This window comes from Empidonax traillii, unplaced genomic scaffold (assembly GCF_003031625.1).
Source record: "Empidonax traillii isolate 1590-97213 ecotype Southwest subspecies unplaced genomic scaffold, ASM303162v1 scaffold574:size890810, whole genome shotgun sequence".
NCBI classification, from domain to species: Eukaryota; Metazoa; Chordata; class Aves; order Passeriformes; family Tyrannidae; genus Empidonax; species Empidonax traillii.
This window is the reverse complement of record NW_020955767.1, coordinates 298,006-315,965: the sequence shown is the minus strand read 5'-3', so window position 1 is coordinate 315,965 and position 17,960 is coordinate 298,006. Positions and strand designations below refer to the sequence as shown.

Here is a 17,960-nt window from a genome sequence, read left to right as displayed (position 1 = left end):
GCTTAAACTTAACTTCACAAAACCTCAAATTTATATTCAGTGAGAAATAACCCTCTAAAGTCAGATACATGGAATTGTCCATAATTACTGCGTATGGTGATCTTTCATAAAAGTATCTTATACATCAGTATCTTCAGTGCTCAGTGAAACCTTCTTAAAATACAGGTTTCTTATATTTCTCTCATATAAATCCTGCTACTACTCCTCTTGCAAGCAGTTCAGAATATGATGGAAAAAATAGAAGCTGTCAAAATATTTTAATCTGTTGTTCTTAGAATAAAGACTTCAATTTTCAACTAATATCATTACTCAAGCAATAAATCGACAATATTCCCACCATTGTAACTCCATACTTACTGCAAAGACAGCACTGGAAAGTCGGAAAGAAAAATTCTGTGAACAACCCGTGGAGCTTCAGCTTTGGTAACATCAAGGAAATAGATTTGACCTCTTCTGGTCCCTACAGCAACACTGTTGGAGGAGGGACAGCAAGCCATAGCAGTTGCCTAGTTGAGAAGTAAAAGACACTTATCAGTTCTGTATATTTTTCTATATTATGCTATGCGTTAGTATGCAATTTCTTTTGCTATTTAAAAGTCCCTAAAATTTGAAGAAGAAACCCCAAGTGGTTTATCTGAAAACCATTTTTTTTTTAACAAAGATAGTATTTTAGAGACATCATAGTAGGTTTACTTATGCTCCGTAGCTACACATCAAAAGCTAATTCTGTTCTTTTCAGGAAAAAGACCCCCACCATTATATCCACTATCCAGATTTTAAGTGAAAGAAGTTTCACCTAAATAAAATAGTGAGTGTACTCTTATGTGTACAGCTGTTACAGAAGGGCATTTTTTTTCTTACTATGTCAGATTTCAGGGTTTAAATGTACCTTACATCAGGACAAAGCATTAACAGTTCGAAATGCTTTTATCAACTCAATTCTTAAAACCTGTTTTTTGTATCAGTCAAGGCATTTAGTTTTTATATTCTTGAAACTTTTCTATTACTCATTAAAAATAAAAAATAATAAAGTAATATCATAATAATTTAGATGTTATTTCCAAATTTGTGATTAAAGACACATCACTAGGACATTCGGTTGAAATGTCTTCTCTGCTTTATGGTCAAGTTAAACACATGATGAGTTCAACGAAACATTCTGAAATATAATATTTTTTAAATCTCATCCATGGGTTGTTCAAAGACATTACTGAGCCTTCACCACTTATTGATCCAAATCTGAGGCATATTATGGTATCAATTGAAAATACTTTTAAAAAAATTAAGTATCAGTCACTAAATAAGCTCCTGGTTGTGTGTACCTCAGTATCAAGGTTTAGCTTGCCAAGGCAAGTTCCATCTTCCAGGAGCCAAACTTGTACTTCACCTGCAACTGTTACAGACTGTTGAACAGAGAAAAACATAGTCAAAAGAGGACAAAATAACCAAATACTCTAGAAGTGACTAGTGATCTTCCATAGAATATAAATTCAACTGATCCCTGAGAATAGCAGATCAAGGGTTACTAGTTTCACTTGAGATTATCTAGTTTTTCCTCTAAGTCCATGTGCTGCAAGGTACACCTGCCTCAGGAAAACATTTAGCAATTTTTGTGAATTGTTGCAGCTACAGAAATGGTCTTTAGCAGAATGAGACAATTTAGGACAAAACACGTAAGCTGGATCAATATTAGCATTCCTACCTTTCTGCCAGCAATAGAACAACCTGCTTACAATTTTCTTTGCATAGGAAAGGGCTTGAGGAGAGGTCTTGTTTTCTCACATGAAAAATGATGCCTATAATGGTACTTGAGTTCTTATATACAGGAATTTTTTTAATTCCACAGTAAGGTAAGGCTAGAGATCACTCAATCCTCACATGACTCATACAGAGTCAGGTAAAATTTACTGTTCCCATGCTAATGGCAACAAAGAGATTCAACCAACTCAATTGACTAAGACCCCAGGTCTCCTAGGTTGGCCACTTGAAGAATTCATGGCCTGGAAATGAATTGCTGGTTAAAATATATGTCTTGTAGGAGTAAAAGACATAGGAGGAAAGCAAAGAATTTTTCAGAATGGACAGATTCATGAGTAAGGCCTTCTTTGTCCCTGGACCCAGGACAGAGGTATCTCTCAGGATGTTCCAGTTTGTGCAGAAGGCTGAAAAGATCAGTAGAAATTTCTTTTTCCAGCATCAGTTCTCTGAACTGAATCCACCTTTTGCTCAGCTATCTTCCCAAACAATAGTAAATCACACAGATCAGCAGCAGAAAATATACAACATTTTAGCAATTCATAAATTATCCAACCTGCGTTCCAGGGCAAATTCTGACCCTTTTATAGGCTATACCTGAATTAATGCCATTCACTTCCTTAATGAGAAATTATAGAACTGTAACAAATATCAGAACCATCCCAGTTTCTGCAAGGCCTTTAATTTTGTGCCTTCCCCCATATTGGTTACTTGAAAAGAGCCAATATTCTATACAAAAAATGATACGATTTCTTACCACACAGTACTTGTTCCCTGGAGTAAGAAAATCAGCTGCCAGAAAACAACTGCTGCATGTGTCCAGGAGTTTGACAGCTTCTCCACTGTGGGCAGGTTTGTAACTATAAACTGGTCCCTGACAAATAAAGAGAAATGGTCCATCACTGGGGTATGAAACTTTTCATTAAAAGCTTTCAAAGACTTCGACAAAAAATAGCCATCTTTCTGAGCTTCACTCTTTGAAGTTTTATATTTGACTCTAAACTGAGGTAAAAAGTGCCCAGTAGGATTCTTCTGAATTTAGTGAATTGTATTAATTTATGCTAGCTGAAGATGAGATTAGTTCATTTTAGAGTGATCCAGCTAGTCACATTTTCAAGTTTGTTTCTCAAAACTGCTTTAATAAAATAATTTAAACCCATCCAATTTCATGTTACTCCAGAAATTAATGTCTTCTAAACAAACACAAAACAAAAATCATAAATCATAAATCTTTAGCTTTAAAAGATATTTTTATCTAAATATCTTAAAGCCTCTTAGAAACAATTCATAACTAATACTGACAGAGATTTTAGAACTTCTCTACTGATTTTACAAAAGGAGAATGAAATCAGAGAGAGTGTGAGCAAAGTTATCATCGCACTGCTGTTCTGTACTCAAAACCTCCTGACTCACACACACACACCAGAAACAGTCAAAGAGTTTTAAAAATGACAATTTAAGTTATTTACGGTCTGGGAAAACAGGTAGAACTGGAGTATTTGGGACCTTTGTGTAAGATTTCTGGACATCAGGCTGGTTAAAGAAGGATCTTGGACTGGGTTGCCAGACAACTTCATGTGCATGTGGAGAACAACTACTGCAGACTCACAGAGGTCTGATACAACCCAGCTGCACTTTTCTTCCCGTGCAGGCACATCAGCCCTAGAGTTCATGCTCAGTAGTTCCCTATGACCTGGACACACGGGAGATTCTGAACACTGTGCACACACAACTATTTATTTCTGTTGGGAAATCCCAGCATTAGGCACCTTATATTCTACCATCTGTAGGAGGCAATTGTTCTGTGCTTCCTTAAAAGTCTTCCCAATTTTCAGTAAAAACACAGAATGGACTTTGTCCACCTCTGATATAATTTGCTGACTTGTATGATGACATTAGACATTTCATACTAATAGTATCAGCACACACATAGAGAATCACAGGAACATCCCATTGTGCAGTGCTATCATCTCAAATGCTGTACCTGGTCAGTGGCAAGCAGCAGACTGGCGTAATCAGGAGAGAATATGAGGCTAGATATGGGTTGTGAGATATCAGCACAGACTTTCATCTCATACTGCAGATCTTTGATGTGATAAAACAATAAAATGCCATCCTGTGCAGGAAAGTACAAATCCACATGAGGTCTATGTCACTTATACTATCTGGCAAACTGAAGTGCAAGAATTTCTGAAAATCTCTAAAGTAGCAGTGTTGAACTGAATCCCATCACTAACGCTGCCATTTGTCTTTAGCATCTATAAATCTGAAGGACTCTTACCCTGGATAATAAATCTATTGAAAATGAAGGTGTCCTTTAATACAGTTCTTAGTAACAGCCCATGTTTGATAACAACAGAATCTCTCATCAGCTAATGATGAGAGATCTCATATTGTACTTAAGATCTCATATTGTCCTTTTTGAGACAGTGTAAGAATTTGTCCCACTCTTAAGCAGGAATGTACAATGACATTGTCCCATTGGGTTAGATATTGAGTTAGATTTTGCACAGAAGAATTTGGCAGTTCTCCTGGCCATTTTCTTTCCTTTGCTGTATTTTGTCCATCCTTCTATCTGGTTCCTCTACAATATTCTTAGTCTTTTGTTAAAAACAGGATTGTCCTCTTTTGTTGCTTCTTTGACTATAAAACTGGAATCTTTTCACATCCTACTACCCTGTCTCAAGTCTAAACAAAGAAAACATAGACAACACCAGACCTTTATAGTCCTGCAGCCCTCCACTTTTTTCTAACTCCTGTTTTTGTGGTGAACTCTGCAAATATACTCCATTTGAATGTTCTTTGATCTTCACACAAGAAGAGTAAGTTAAAAGCATAAAGGATGCCTTACCCTTCCAGCTGCGTATAATCCCTCATTACAGAATGCCATGGAAAATATTGGTTTTTGCAGATCATTTAGTTTGCCACCTGAAGGCACAAACCCAACAAAAAATACCAAATTTAATTTTTTTTTTGTACTGTGGAGCTCTAAACAAAGTGTCTGAAACGAACCCTAAATCCTAACTCCAATAAATTACAAGTGATTGCAGTTCTAAAAAAAAAGTTGCTAAAAGAAAGCAGTAGGGAACCTATTCTAGCATCACTTATTCCAATTTAAATGAGAAAGAACAGAGATTATTCCAGTGCTGCTGTTTCTCCTGAGGTTTTAATTTGTCTGCCTATTAGCACAAAAGTTATTAATCTTTTGTCATGTAAACACACATAAGATTGCCAACAGTGTGTCTTACAGAAACCAGTGTGAGATGAGTTTTTCTAACCAGCTGTACTCACATATTATTACTCCCAGACATCAGAGGTGCTGCCCAAAAATCTATTAGCTTGATTTGAACATGGAAATACCTTTCTTTTTTTGTACTTCTCTACGAACATATGACACCACATCCGATATCTTCTGCATGTACTCTGCACAAAAGAAAACGATTTATAATGTCAACCTTGTTTGTATGTCAATACTGCAATCAAAGTCAGTTGTATCCCACTCTACTGAAAAAAAGGCCAGGTTCAGTATACTATATTAAAAATGTGCATTCTTCCCCAATTTCTACCATTTCTGCCATTTCTGCAACTCAGCAAGCACCGTTCTGTGATTCAGCTTACAGCTGTGAAAGGGAGATAGCAACACTTGCCATGGAGAGGGGTACAGATGCAAATTTATCTTTCTTCTAGTGCTAAGTTATGGTATCGCGATTTCTAACAATGATTTATTAAAACAATGTGATACACTTAAAAAGGAGACTTCAGCCAGTCTGAAAAAAATGCCCAAGTGAAATGCTGGGGCTGCTTATGATTCTGTTTGCAACACCATAACAGGAATTCAGCATGTGCTTAAAGATGGACATGCACTTAAGCATTCTGCTAAATAGACACCGATTGCAGTATGTTTTAAATTAAGCAGAAGCTTCAGTATAATGTAAATATAGACCATATTTTTATACAGTTTTAGGACAGGACTTAAAGAAGAATATACAGGCCAAGAAAAAGCCCAAATGGCGAATATTCTTGTTGCCTTCTACTTAACTGACAAAACCCAGTTCTAGTCACACCTCAGCTTTTTATTTTTTGATGATTTTCAACTCCTGATTTGCAGAATTTAACACTGATAGTTTCAAAAAGAGAAAAAAAATGCTGTTTTGTTGTTTGTTTGGGGTTTTTTTGAAGCTGCCTTCCATTTTGGTGATAACTATCAAATGTGAAAGTCAGAGATACTTGCTACAGCTGAAAAAAAAACCATGAAAAAAAGAAGAAAATAAAACGGGGAATACATATAGGGCAGACAAATCGCCTTGGTGAGTTGCAGTCAATCAAAGGTCCTCCCATTCCAGAATAAATTAAAAGCAGATTTCTCTGTTTGAAGCCAAAGACATCTTCTGTTCACTCTCTGTGTTCATATGTTCTGCAGTAAAGCTTGGTAGTCTTTACAGCCTTGTTTTCATTCTAAAATAGTCTGTGTAAGAGCTGACATTAAGGAATGCTATTAAGCAACAGTACTTCAGTTTTGTTGTTTAAAGACTCATAATGACTCCTCAGAGATCACTTCTAGCAACACCTAATATAGCAAATGAAGATTATCCAATATTTAATCTAAAATAAAATAAATTATAGGTATTTAACTAATAATAATAAGACTGTGTCTAGTTGGTATATGAATAGTTTAATGTTAATCTAGTATGGCTGGTTAATACAATCTGGGCTTCCAGAAATACAGTTAATTTTATCAATTTTGATGTATTTAGAGGGGTTGAGTTTTGTTTTGGGGTTTTTTTGGTGTGGTTTTTTTTTCCTTTTTTTTCCCCCCAAAGAAAAGTGAAAGTCAACTATTGGGAAAGAACTGACTAAAGAAACGCACACAGAAGCTCAAAAGACATTCTCAGATGTTTACCATACTAAGAAAAGAGGAGGGTTCTGCTCTATGGCTTTATGATTTCTGTAAGGTACACAACAGGACAACAGAAGAAAGTACAAAAAAGCTTTCATCTATTCACTTTCCTCCCTACTTGAATAAAACACACACACAGATATTTCTTACCAGGTGGGGGTTTTGGTTGAAGAATAGAAACGCTGTGTTTGTCAGCATCAATTGCCAAAATATATCCTTCTTTACAGCCCATGTATATTTCTGAGGTTGCAGTCCAGCAGTAGGCAGTGGGATGCACGAAAGTCTTAATACTATTTCTAGGCTTCAGCATGAAAATAGACAAGTTCAATCAACAGTTGACAAACACCTCTACAAGCAGTTACATTCATTTCAAGGCAAAAGAAAAAAAGATCATTACCTCATAAAGTGTGACCGCATAAACATCCAGTTCTTGAATACTTGGCACTACTAAAACACATTTTGTTTGAATAGCTTATCTTATTGTATAACCCAAATTGCTCTGTAAAACGGCTCTTTCATCCTTTGTGTCATCTGCAAATTAGTGCTAGAAATATCCCTGACCCAGACTTCCTACGTGCCTTGAGTTTCATTTTGCCAAAAAAACTCTCATAAATCTGTCAACCATAAAACAGGAAGAACAGAACTTCTCCAAATATTATTAAAGACAGAGACACCTGTTCAGATACAACAGTAACAGGGGACATAAAAATATCCGTGATGGAAAAGGATAGAAAGAACCAGATTAAAGAGAATTCAGGGAGGGGAAGAGGGGAACAAAACACAGGAAAACCTTGGGAGAACATTTAAAAGAGATTATTCCAAGCACAATGCATGTGGGCCAAAGTGGTGAGGAGCACTACACAACAGGATAGATGAAAAAAAAGAAGATTCTATAATTCTATAAAGCACCTGCTGTCTCACTAAAGAGAAAATATAGATGGACTTGTGATGAAAACATAGGGCAGAGATTCACAAGTACCTAGACTGCATTAGCAAAATATGCCAAGGATTTGCTATACAATTCTGGGTAAGTAACTACTATTTATGCTTACAAAGCATTTTTAATTTCTCGGGGGAAAAATGTTACAGAAATAAAGTATATTAATATTTACATTATAAATCAAATAGGACTAAAAGTAATAAATCTATAGCAAATAGGGCTTTACATCACCCAGAGAAACATTTAATATAGGCATTTTCACTGATTTTATGAGGCTTGAACATCACAAATCTTTGGGAAGGTTGTAACTGAGCTTCTGCAAAACTGAAGCTTCCTGTGTAAACACAACTTCTGTAATATTACTTTGTACCTGCTGTCCTGACTGTCTTTACACATTAACTAGATAAAATATGCTAATCCTAGGATGAGATTATGTAAATCCCAAACCAGGTTGCTTCTTGAACTGTGCATTGGTAAGGTGGTGCATAATAATAATCGCAATCATAATGCTGTCTTTTTTTGAACTTCTCTCCCTTTTGAGTAGCACCTCTTCAGGGGGGAATAAAATCCATGATGGCTCCTTGACATCAAAAAGTTTTATAAAAAGACAATGGAATAAAATTGGTGGTGAAGATGAAGTGGATTCAAGTGGGCTTGTCATGGAAAAGCAAATTAAGAAAACTCAGGTCCCAGCTTAAAGAAATACAGAAAACAAAACTAAATCAACCTAATGCAAGAAAAAAAAGGATTGAAAGCTGCAGGATATTTCAATTTCTTTCCCTCTGCTGCCCCGCTGTGGTTACACTTGGGTACATATCCAACCTCAGGATGTGGTTGTAGAGTATGGAACACTGACACATTTCCAAGAAGCATCTAATTACACTAACAACGGGCTTCCTTTTCTTGCTTGCCTCTCACACATTCCTTAGGAGCAGGATACAGCATCCAAGGGCCAGTAGAGAAGAAAATACCTCCAAGGTATTTCCAAAAGCTGAGGAACAGATTTTGGGCCAGAGCCAGATAACTGCTCGTGGACATTTGTATTGGTATACAAACCATCAGTGACAGTGACCACTGATAGCTCTGCCACAGCAGCCTGTCATTTTATAAAGACAGTGAAGAATAGTGGTTATAGCACCTCTATTTTGGACAGTCTGGTCCATTCCAGCAACTGTAGTCTGAAGATATCAGAGGAACTCAGCAATCAATGGCCTTAATCTTAGAAGAGAATCCCAAATTTGCAAGTTAAATGTTTTCACACTTCTAGTTGGTAGTCAGGTGAAAGTAAATTTCAAACAAAATGAGAACACTCCTGAAACCTCTCAAAAGAGGCATTTCAAGGGAGGCTAAAAAGTAAATGACCTAATACAAGTGAGACAAATGGCCAGGTCCAACACTGACAGTGGTATGGAAAGGTAATGAAGAAGGAGGGGTTGCTGTCTGGAAAAAAGCCTTCAATGTTTCTATATCTTGAGACATTTTGAAAGTCAAAAAGAAAGCAATCCCAAAGGGAAATAAGGATACCTGAGGGTTACTAATAGTTTAGCATAAGAATAGGTTTTCAAGGTTTCAGCAGGCTGTGTTAGCTTGAGCATAGTGAAATGCTGACACAGTTCATGCTTCTTCTGGGATACAGATTTGTACCTCCACTGCAGATATGTTACTGTGCTAGGGCCTGTGTCAGAAATCTCAACATTGCACTGCCCTAGGCAGCAGCATTGTGCCTTCTCCATCTCTTGTCAAAATGGATTTCAAAAATACTGTTGAGATAACCCATCTATTTACTGGGTTGTACCTATTTAACAAACATTAAAATTATTAATTTATTAAAACTTATTTGCATAGAAAGTAGAATGACTTGGAACAGTAAAAAGGAAAAAAATCAATAACTACCACAAATGTTTCTGCTTCATCTCCTACCAGTCCTGCAATGGCTGAGACTGGCAAATCAGGGCCATGGTATGGATCATCACTACGAGAAACCGGGAAAAACAAATCCTCATGAGGACTTATGGACCCTTGTTCATCGGGGAGTTCCACGGGGCTGTGAAAAAGTAAAAGGCACAGTATGAGGAGAAGAAATATGTATAATAAATGCTGATACAAAATGGAGAAACGTGTTTTCAAAGTGGGCTTTATTTCTGCAGAAGTAATGGAGAAAAAGTGAATACACATATATATATTTACACATGTATTCTGTAATGAGAAAAGGCACAGAACCCTTTGGTGTTCTTTTCATATTGCAAATTCAGGCCTTGTCTATACTTTCATTAGTATGTGTCAGTGGAATATGTTGCTTGTATTAATAGTTAACAAGATTAAACACAGGGAATGGCAGCGTATGGGAATGCCACTGAAAAAGCATAGGTGCTATACTTGGAGGACTCCAACTTTAATGATACATACTACTTTTATACCAACCTCAAAAAACATTTTAGCATAGAGAAATACTAGTTTAATGTGCTCAGTGAATTGCATTGACAGAGCCACCCTCTCTGGACCTGTAAATTAGCCACACAAGTTGGAAATTACATAGAAAACCGATACTGCTTTTGGTACAGTTTTTGATTACAACAACATATTGTTTAACTATACCTTCAAGGAGGAAACAGATCCAAATTTGATGGTTTCATAGCCACAAAAGCAATGCTCAACGTAGTTACTTATATAAAAGCAGAGCAGGCACTACCTTGATTCAGTCACATGGCTTTCCATGGAGGCTGCCAAAGCAGCTGATTAGTATGAGCTTCATGGTGTGCATAATCTGGTCATGTGAGTGGTAAGAAATGAAATCATAAATTCAATTCACTTGATTGACTAGATGGATTCACAGTCCTTATGATTTAGCAATTACTGATTGCAACTGCTAGATGAACTGAACTGGACTAAATCCTTTGCAAATAGATGTGTTGCTAGTCTTAGTTATTAAAATATACTTCTACATTTTATTCTCAACCTAAAGGGTGTTCCACTTACTTTCGCTTAAGGTGATGCTCGTCCTTAATCCTTTCAATGTGCCAGATGGTAACGGAGCTCTCACCAACAAAACACAGTTGTTGCCAGTTTATAGGGTTAAAACTTAAAGAGGTTGCTGTTATCCCTGGCTGAGACTCACTGCACAGGAGGATATTTTCTTGCCAGTTCCTTCATTAAGGAGAGTAAGAGAAAATCAAATCCATTAAATAAGTAAAAACATTCAAGCCAAAGATTTGGATGTGCTTATGACTGACGTTCAAGTTCCAGTTTGGAAAACAAATACCTTGACACTGACAAAAAACTGCTGCTGCCAAACAAGTTATGTCCTCTTGAGAATGAAAAGGATGTGGTGAATTATCCACACATAAAATTATTACCACTAGAAAAAGAATAACTAACATTTTAGAAACATTATCATGCACTTCCTCTTGTGAAAAAACAACAGTCAAGAGAAATGGATTTCTTTTCAACAGTTCCATCAGTGACCACTCAAATGGGCCTAAACAATTAACTCTTCAGCACCCTAGACTTGCTTTTACAATCCACAACATAATGACGGTAATGGTTGCAGCAGGAAGGTATTATAATTAGCAAATAAACCACAGTTAGCCTCTGATTATCTATGGATTAATTACTTAATTAATACAGTAATTGTGTTGTGAATGCAGGCATACAAGCCTTGGCTGCATGAACTAACTTGGGCAGAAATCACGGTAGAATTTGTGTGGAGCTGTTATGTATAGCTGACAGAAGCCTGGGAATCTGCTTTCCACTGACTTTTCCTTTGTCTAGTATATTTTACATTTTGCCCACAACTATTTTAGGTTCTCCTCATGCAATTTGCATGTTTTGCCATTATGCAGATTAATTCTTGATTGCATTTGCATTTTTAGGTGCTGTCCAAGAACTGATTAACATAATTTGAAGAAAACAGTTAAAACGGTTTCTTAATTTCTTGGACAATATATCTGACTGTTAATCTAAATAACATTTATAGCTTTAGTATTTGTCATTATTGGTAAGAGGAAAAAGCCTAAAATGCATACTCTGCTGTAAAAGGATTTAGTATAATCCCATTATTCTGGCCTGCAATAAATTCACTCACAGAAACAGATCAGGATGCAAGACAATGGTTAACATTGACAGCATGTGCAAAAAACGAGAAGTATTCACACATACACAGTAACCCTCATTAAAATTACATGAATCTATAGGCTACAATTCTGAATTTTAAAGATATCAGTGTAGATTTCTCTCTAAAAGTCTGTCAGCATGTTCTTGTCTCATACCTAACAGATAATGCCAACACTCTTTTATAGTAGATAATTTACTAAGATCTGAAACTATATGGTACATGTATTTGGAAAAGAATCTGGCATTAAGCCTCTCCTTTAAACAGAAAAGAATAAAGATCTAGGGATAAAATATCTCAGATGAATGGCAGCTTTTAGTTATCCATAAGCTTTCTATATTTTGAGACCAACATAACTTTCAAAACATCTCTTATATCCCTGATTCCAAACTAGCTCCTTAAAATACAGGAGATGTGCAATCATCATACTGTAATGACACCTTAAGAATGCTAAACCTTGAGGTTTCTATCATCTGTATACACACATTTCTACAATGAATGCACCATATAATCCAATTACAAAAATGAAGGTTCTGATTTCACAGTAAATTCACACACCTCTGTTCAAGTTATAAATTCTAAGGTTAATATTGTAAAGTAATTGTATTTTGTCACTAAATTCTTTCTGACTGGAACGCAGGGTGGTTTTTTATGACAATTAGGCACTGATATTTGTAACAAACTGATTCAAAGTGGTTAAAATTGTTTCGCCTTGGAAACTGCCACTACTTTAAAGCATTTAAACATTTCTAGGTATGTCTGTTTTTCAGAATAATCTAGAGAAGTCTGTCAAGATGGTGGATTTTAGTTTAAGTGCCCACAATGAACACATTGGACCATGTGTGTTATTCCTCCTGGAAGTGACAAGTGTGTCAGCTCTAGAAACTTGCTGGTTTCTAGTGTGATATACACACGGACGTCCTTCCTGAACAGCAAACATTATTCTTCTTCATAAGAGATAAAGAAGAGGTATCTGTAACAGTATCTACTATCATTACTAAAATTCGGAAAGTACAGGAGTTTCTGCAGCTTCACTAATCATTGTACAAGAGAAGATCATTAAAATGGGACTATACAAACTATTCCTTACATGTCCTTGCTCGTCTTCCTTCTACTCCACCCTCCCACTCCACAGTCAAAGGGAGCTTGCTGGCAATGGAGGCAAGAGCAGGACTGTATTTTTACAGTACAACTCAAATATTAAATACTCCAACTTTTTGTATCTGCACCATATTATATTTCTTAACGACAATGAGCAGAAAATTATGTTCTAATCCAGTGATCCATGTTACTGTAATCACTGAGCAAAATCATACGCCAGAACTAAGATCAAGCAAAAGTAATTAAGAGGACCACTGAACAGTCCAGGGGGACACACCAGTACAAATCGGCTTTAGAATCCTTTTCCTCTTTTCAGCAGGCAACTTTCTTCCACAAACAGCATGGTGCTCAACTTCCAACAGTGAACAGATAGTTATGATGCTGAAGAGTTTGGAAGTACTCCAAACCACCAAATTTGGAAGAAGGTAAAAGATAGGTCTGGTAAAAGTACCAGCCATTTTGACTAGAGGCTAATAATGCTAGAAAATAAACAGCAATTTTGGTTACAGAAAGTCTGCACACAACAATCAATCAGGAAGAAAAAGAAAGTGATGAAGGCAACCAGTATGTGTTCTACATTTATTAATATAAGCTAAAAAAGCACACACACAAAACTATGAATTAAATGCAAATAATATTAGAGATTTTTTTTTTTAAACTCTTACCATACTGAAAGAACAAATTCTGGGATGGAGGAGTAACTGGCTAGATATGGGCCTGTGAAACTAAACGCAAGTAAGGTGTAGTCCAGCTGAGCACTACCTGAAATGTAAAAATAAAGCACAAGGTCTTTTATTGTCCAGACTTTATTGTACATTATCACAAATACTCTTCTCACTTTCCTTATATCCACTTTAATTCTTCAAAGATATTCTTCAGGCCCTTGATTTCTCTGCCTCCCTCCAGACTATTCTTTTGATTTGATCACAATAATGTTCCCTATGTATCACTTCTTGGAATTTTTTCAATTTTTTTTTTTTTAATAATACCTTGAAATTGTTTTTTTCCCCAAGTACCTTGAAATCCTTTACAGTCATAATTTCACTCATATACATGAAAAAAGCAAGTAGTATGAGCTTTATTTAAATTACAAGGGAACTGAAACATGGATAGGGTAAGCAACTTAACTAAGGAGACAAATGTTATGAGGCAGTCAAAAATCTATATTAGATTTCAGACTCCACCGTTTAACTGCAAGAACACCCATTGCTTTCACACCTTGGGTTTCTCCTGTGGCTATCAGCAGTCTGCTTGGGAGCCTACTGCAGTATGGGGTTTTTTGCTCATTATAACTATACTTTCCTAAAGCTAATTCCTCTTAATTCCTTTTGTTTTCCTTTCAGATCAGCTTCATTATGTATTGTCATATTCCTCCCCAGCTTGAACCTAAGTAAAAGCAGTGCAGTGGAAAATTCCTTCCACTGCTTTCCATGAATCTCATCCCGAGACACTTCTCTGTCACACCGTTTTTCAAGTCTTATAAAAAAAAAAAAAAAAAAACACTTCAGAAACTGGATTATTAAAGTATTGTTTTAATGAAACAGTGATGAGGAAGGTTACCGCATCACTACCTTTTAATTCTGTCAGTTTATTCAGTTCAGGGAAATGGTGGATATGTATGATGGGATTCAGCTTCCGGTCGGAAAAGGCCACCACTTCACTGCTGGCATTTGCTGCGAAGGCTCCCACAGGGCCTGTCTCACACTGTAGTGCTGTTGTCTTCTTTGTTTCCAGGTCCAGGAAGAGGATGTAATTACCACGGGGGTAGCAGACAGTTTGATTGTTGATAAAGCCAAAGTTCTTGTTTGAGAATCCCTGAACCCAACTGAAAATACAGCAACCGAACATTAAAGCATTAATCAGTGACACACATTTCTCAAAATAAAGGGACTGTTGTAGCCTAAGTTACATTGAACCCATGCTTGGGATTTGTTAGATTTATCCCCACAACAATGCTGTAAAACCACAATAACGTCAAGATCTTGTATTAAGAGTCACCAGTCAGTCTTTTCAAAAACATAGGGTCAATCTTGCCTGATGGAGCACAACAGACTGGTATAAAAATATGGAGAAATGCTTGTATTTCTTTCAGTTTTCACTAAAAATAAAATTAGTTCACAGACTCTGGTTTTGTACTTATATATCGCAGCAAAAGATATACCCCTATTCTGAAAGAATTGCAGAGCTACAATCCATACTTGGGACCCCACTGTGTTGGCTTAACCTTTTTACACTTCCGTAGTTCATCTCATCCCCATAAAATAAAAAAATATGAAGGCACAGCTTGTGTTTATACGAACCAACTAGGAGGACTGCTCTGCTTTAAAGACACTAGTACTTTAACATGGCCAAACTCTGGAATGTAAACAGGATGTGTTACACAAGGACTGAAATAAACTACTGAAGCGGAGTCAGCTTATGAACTTACAACACGTCAACAAACTCATAACTGCCTGCAGATGTTTTTACCTTTCAGAAACTGTGCGGATAAACATCAGGGTCCTCCTATCAAAGGCATTTATCACTAATTGAGGATGTCAGTTCAGCCTGCAGTACCACGGCAGGCAAGTTCCAGCAGTGTACCAGGCACCCTCAGTGCACAACACCGCTGTTACCACCTTCTCTCCTGACGTCCATTCAGAAACGTCTCAGCTCTGCTCTTCTTCCAATAAGAGCATTTGACTGGGAGAGACCTCTGCTCTCTGCAATTGTTAGAAGCACTTTTATGCTCTTTTCACGAACATAGGTCAGCCACAGGATCAGCTCAGCTGCTGATCCTTTGTACTTAAAGGATGGTACTACAGCCTCAACACCTCTCATACTTACAAACATATTAAAATTACTAGTCTTGAGATATTTACGTCCAGCAATAACTTCTCGTTATCTTTTCTGAGGAGTTCTGCTCTTGGCCTCTTTCGCTACACGCAAGAGGAGTCAAGTGTAGCCCAGAGGGGAAGAGGAACACGTGATTTCTTCCCCTCTCCGCCCTGACAGACCCCCCCCATCGCGGGGCCCGTGTTGGAGGCTGTGCCGGCCGCCCCCACCTCACTTCCAGCGCGTCCCGGCCGGAGCCCGGCCCCGCCGCCATCGCCCCCGGCGCCGCTGCCGCCCCTGCCCTGGCAACAGCAACGGCGTCCGCCATTGGCCAGGCTCGGAGCGCACACCTGATTGGCCCGCCCAACTGCGCCAGCCAATCACTGAGCGCGGACGTGTATTTAAAAGGCCAGACAAGCAGCAGGCCGTACTGCTGGTCTTGGCCTCCGGAGGGGTGGTTTGTTCTCTCGGTCACCCTGCGTGTCCCGCCCTGCTCCTGGGTCAGTGTTATCTGCCCTTCTGTTAGTGAGGCAATCGGACTGTTCTTCTGTCACCTCTTGTGTCGTTTCTGGTGGAGTTGTTTGAGGAACACCTCCTTTCCTGGAGGTGTTTCCAAGGCATCTGGATCTGCTGCTGGGTTTAGCAGTCTTAGGGGCTGCAGTGGTGGTGCTAGGTGAACAGCTAGACTTGATGATGTTAGCTGTTTCTTCCAACCTTAATGGTTCTGCAAGTTACTATGGCTCTTCTTGGACTCTGTAAGATGGGGCTCCTGAAGCTTCAGAGAGCTGAGAAGGCTGCTGGGGAAAAAAAAAAAAAGTATAGCTGTGGTCTTTGTCTGTGTAACTGTGGCTTTTAGCCTGGTAACGCTGTAAGAACCTTCAAACATTTAAAAAGCCGTTTTAAAAAGATCTCCTTTTCCCTTCCCTAAAGGGAAGAATGTAATTAATTAATAGTGTCTTGCTTGATTGTGTTAGCTTGCTGTTACTTAACTTACAGTGGCAGCATGCAGTGTTGTAATACTGCTGTGTACTCAGAGCAACAGTGGAGCGTGACGTTCATGTCCAGAGGCAGCAGGACAATCTGCCTCCTTACCTTTTCTCTCCACAGCTGCTTTGCGTGCCACACAGAACCTGGAGAGAATGAGGAAGTAGGTTTATTTTCTCCGGTGCCTCTGAGGGCCTGTTGTAGCATGTGGGTGTTCTAATGCTGCTCTGGGTTCCCATGTGAGTCAACAGACTCCTTGTGTATTTTTTAATTGCTAGGAGAAATTTCAAATTAATTTTGTCTTTTTTCATCACCCAAATTTTGCTGAATCTTTCCTAAGGATAGGTACTCAGAGGGACCAAAAGTCACCAAAAGGCAGAACTCACCCAACTGTACAAGTAAGGATCCACTAATAAAGCAGGAGAACTCCCAGTCCCTCTATTAGCCTTGGGGGTTTGACAGAGATGTGTACATTGCCAGGAAGGCAAGGACTCTCCCTCCCTTTGGCATGGGCTGCCCCAGCCCTCTTGTCCCTACAAATGTGCTATTTCCTAATAACAAAGAGCTCTGACCTGAAGATGAGGTGGAAGGGTATGGAGCCCTGGCAAAATAATCACTTCTCTGGTTATATATCAACTTGGACACTGTGTGTAGAACACATTAAGAGGAAAGGTCCTCTTATAACATTTCCACTGTTATGCCCCGGGACAAGATGGTATCAGGAAGGCCCTGGTGCCCTCATCTCAATCACAGAGGGAGCAAAAAGTGTAGTGAGCACTCCAGCCTATGCTTTGATTCTTTCTCTTGCTTTATGCACACACTGATGCTCCCCACAGGCCCTGTTGTCAGAACAAGGCGATGAAGCCTTCTGTAACTGCAAGGTAGTAATGAAGTTAAACTAACTTTTGCTGTGCCCTCTTCTCTATTGGGTTATCTATTTTCTCCTCTCCTTTTTTCGACACGAAGCAGAATAGCTGCAGGAGACAGAAGCAGCCCTTCTTGGGTTTTGCAGGGCAGGGGGTGATGCAGCACTACCATAGCAGGAGAAGGCAGCGAAGGGAGCCTGGTGCCTCGCCAGCTGCTGGGGGCACTGCTTGTAAACCAACACCTGGTCTGCGGGGTGGAGCTGGGCCGTGGGTGTCCCATTCACACGGGAGCGCCAGCGGGGTGGTTGTGCTGAGGGTATAACCGGAGAGAGGGAGCATGGAGAGCAGCTTGACAGTGCCTGTCCCAGCTGGATGGGGAGGGCACTCAGATCAAGGAGAGACCACTGGGCCCCGGACCCCCGCGGCAGGGAGCGAAGGAGGGAGGCTGGCGCTGCCCCCCGCCCCGCTGAGGGCGGTGGCTCCGGCCCGCCCCGT

General features: G+C 38.7%; 1 protein-coding gene across 5 annotated transcripts in view; it reads right to left on the bottom strand.

Moving 5' to 3' along the window:
• The window catches only part of CFAP43 (cilia and flagella associated protein 43), a 41,020-nt gene extending 25,077 nt beyond the window's left edge, over positions 1-15,943 (bottom strand). For 2 of the 5 annotated variants that reach the window (XM_027898019.1, XM_027898023.1), the window contains exons 1-10: positions 12,791-13,417; positions 10,569-10,736; positions 9,486-9,636; positions 6,803-6,953; positions 5,116-5,178; positions 4,607-4,683; positions 3,740-3,871; positions 2,513-2,629; positions 1,323-1,403; positions 358-506 (exon numbers count right to left, since the gene is read on the bottom strand). In XM_027898019.1, coding sequence (XP_027753820.1) covers positions 358-506; positions 1,323-1,403; positions 2,513-2,629; positions 3,740-3,871; positions 4,607-4,683; positions 5,116-5,178; positions 6,803-6,953; positions 9,486-9,636; positions 10,569-10,736; positions 12,791-12,792 — 1,091 coding nt within the window. In that variant the 5' untranslated portion in view covers positions 12,793-13,417. Of the gene's footprint in view, positions 1-357; positions 507-1,322; positions 1,404-2,512; positions 2,630-3,739; positions 3,872-4,606; positions 4,684-5,115; positions 5,179-6,802; positions 6,954-9,236; positions 9,440-9,485; positions 9,637-10,568; positions 10,737-12,790; positions 13,419-13,466; positions 13,564-14,372; positions 14,627-15,845 lie in introns of those variants that run through there. The other 3 variants (XM_027898018.1, XM_027898020.1, XM_027898021.1) reach the window with 3 other exon arrangements.
• Positions 15,944-17,960: the final 2,017 nt, after the last annotated feature.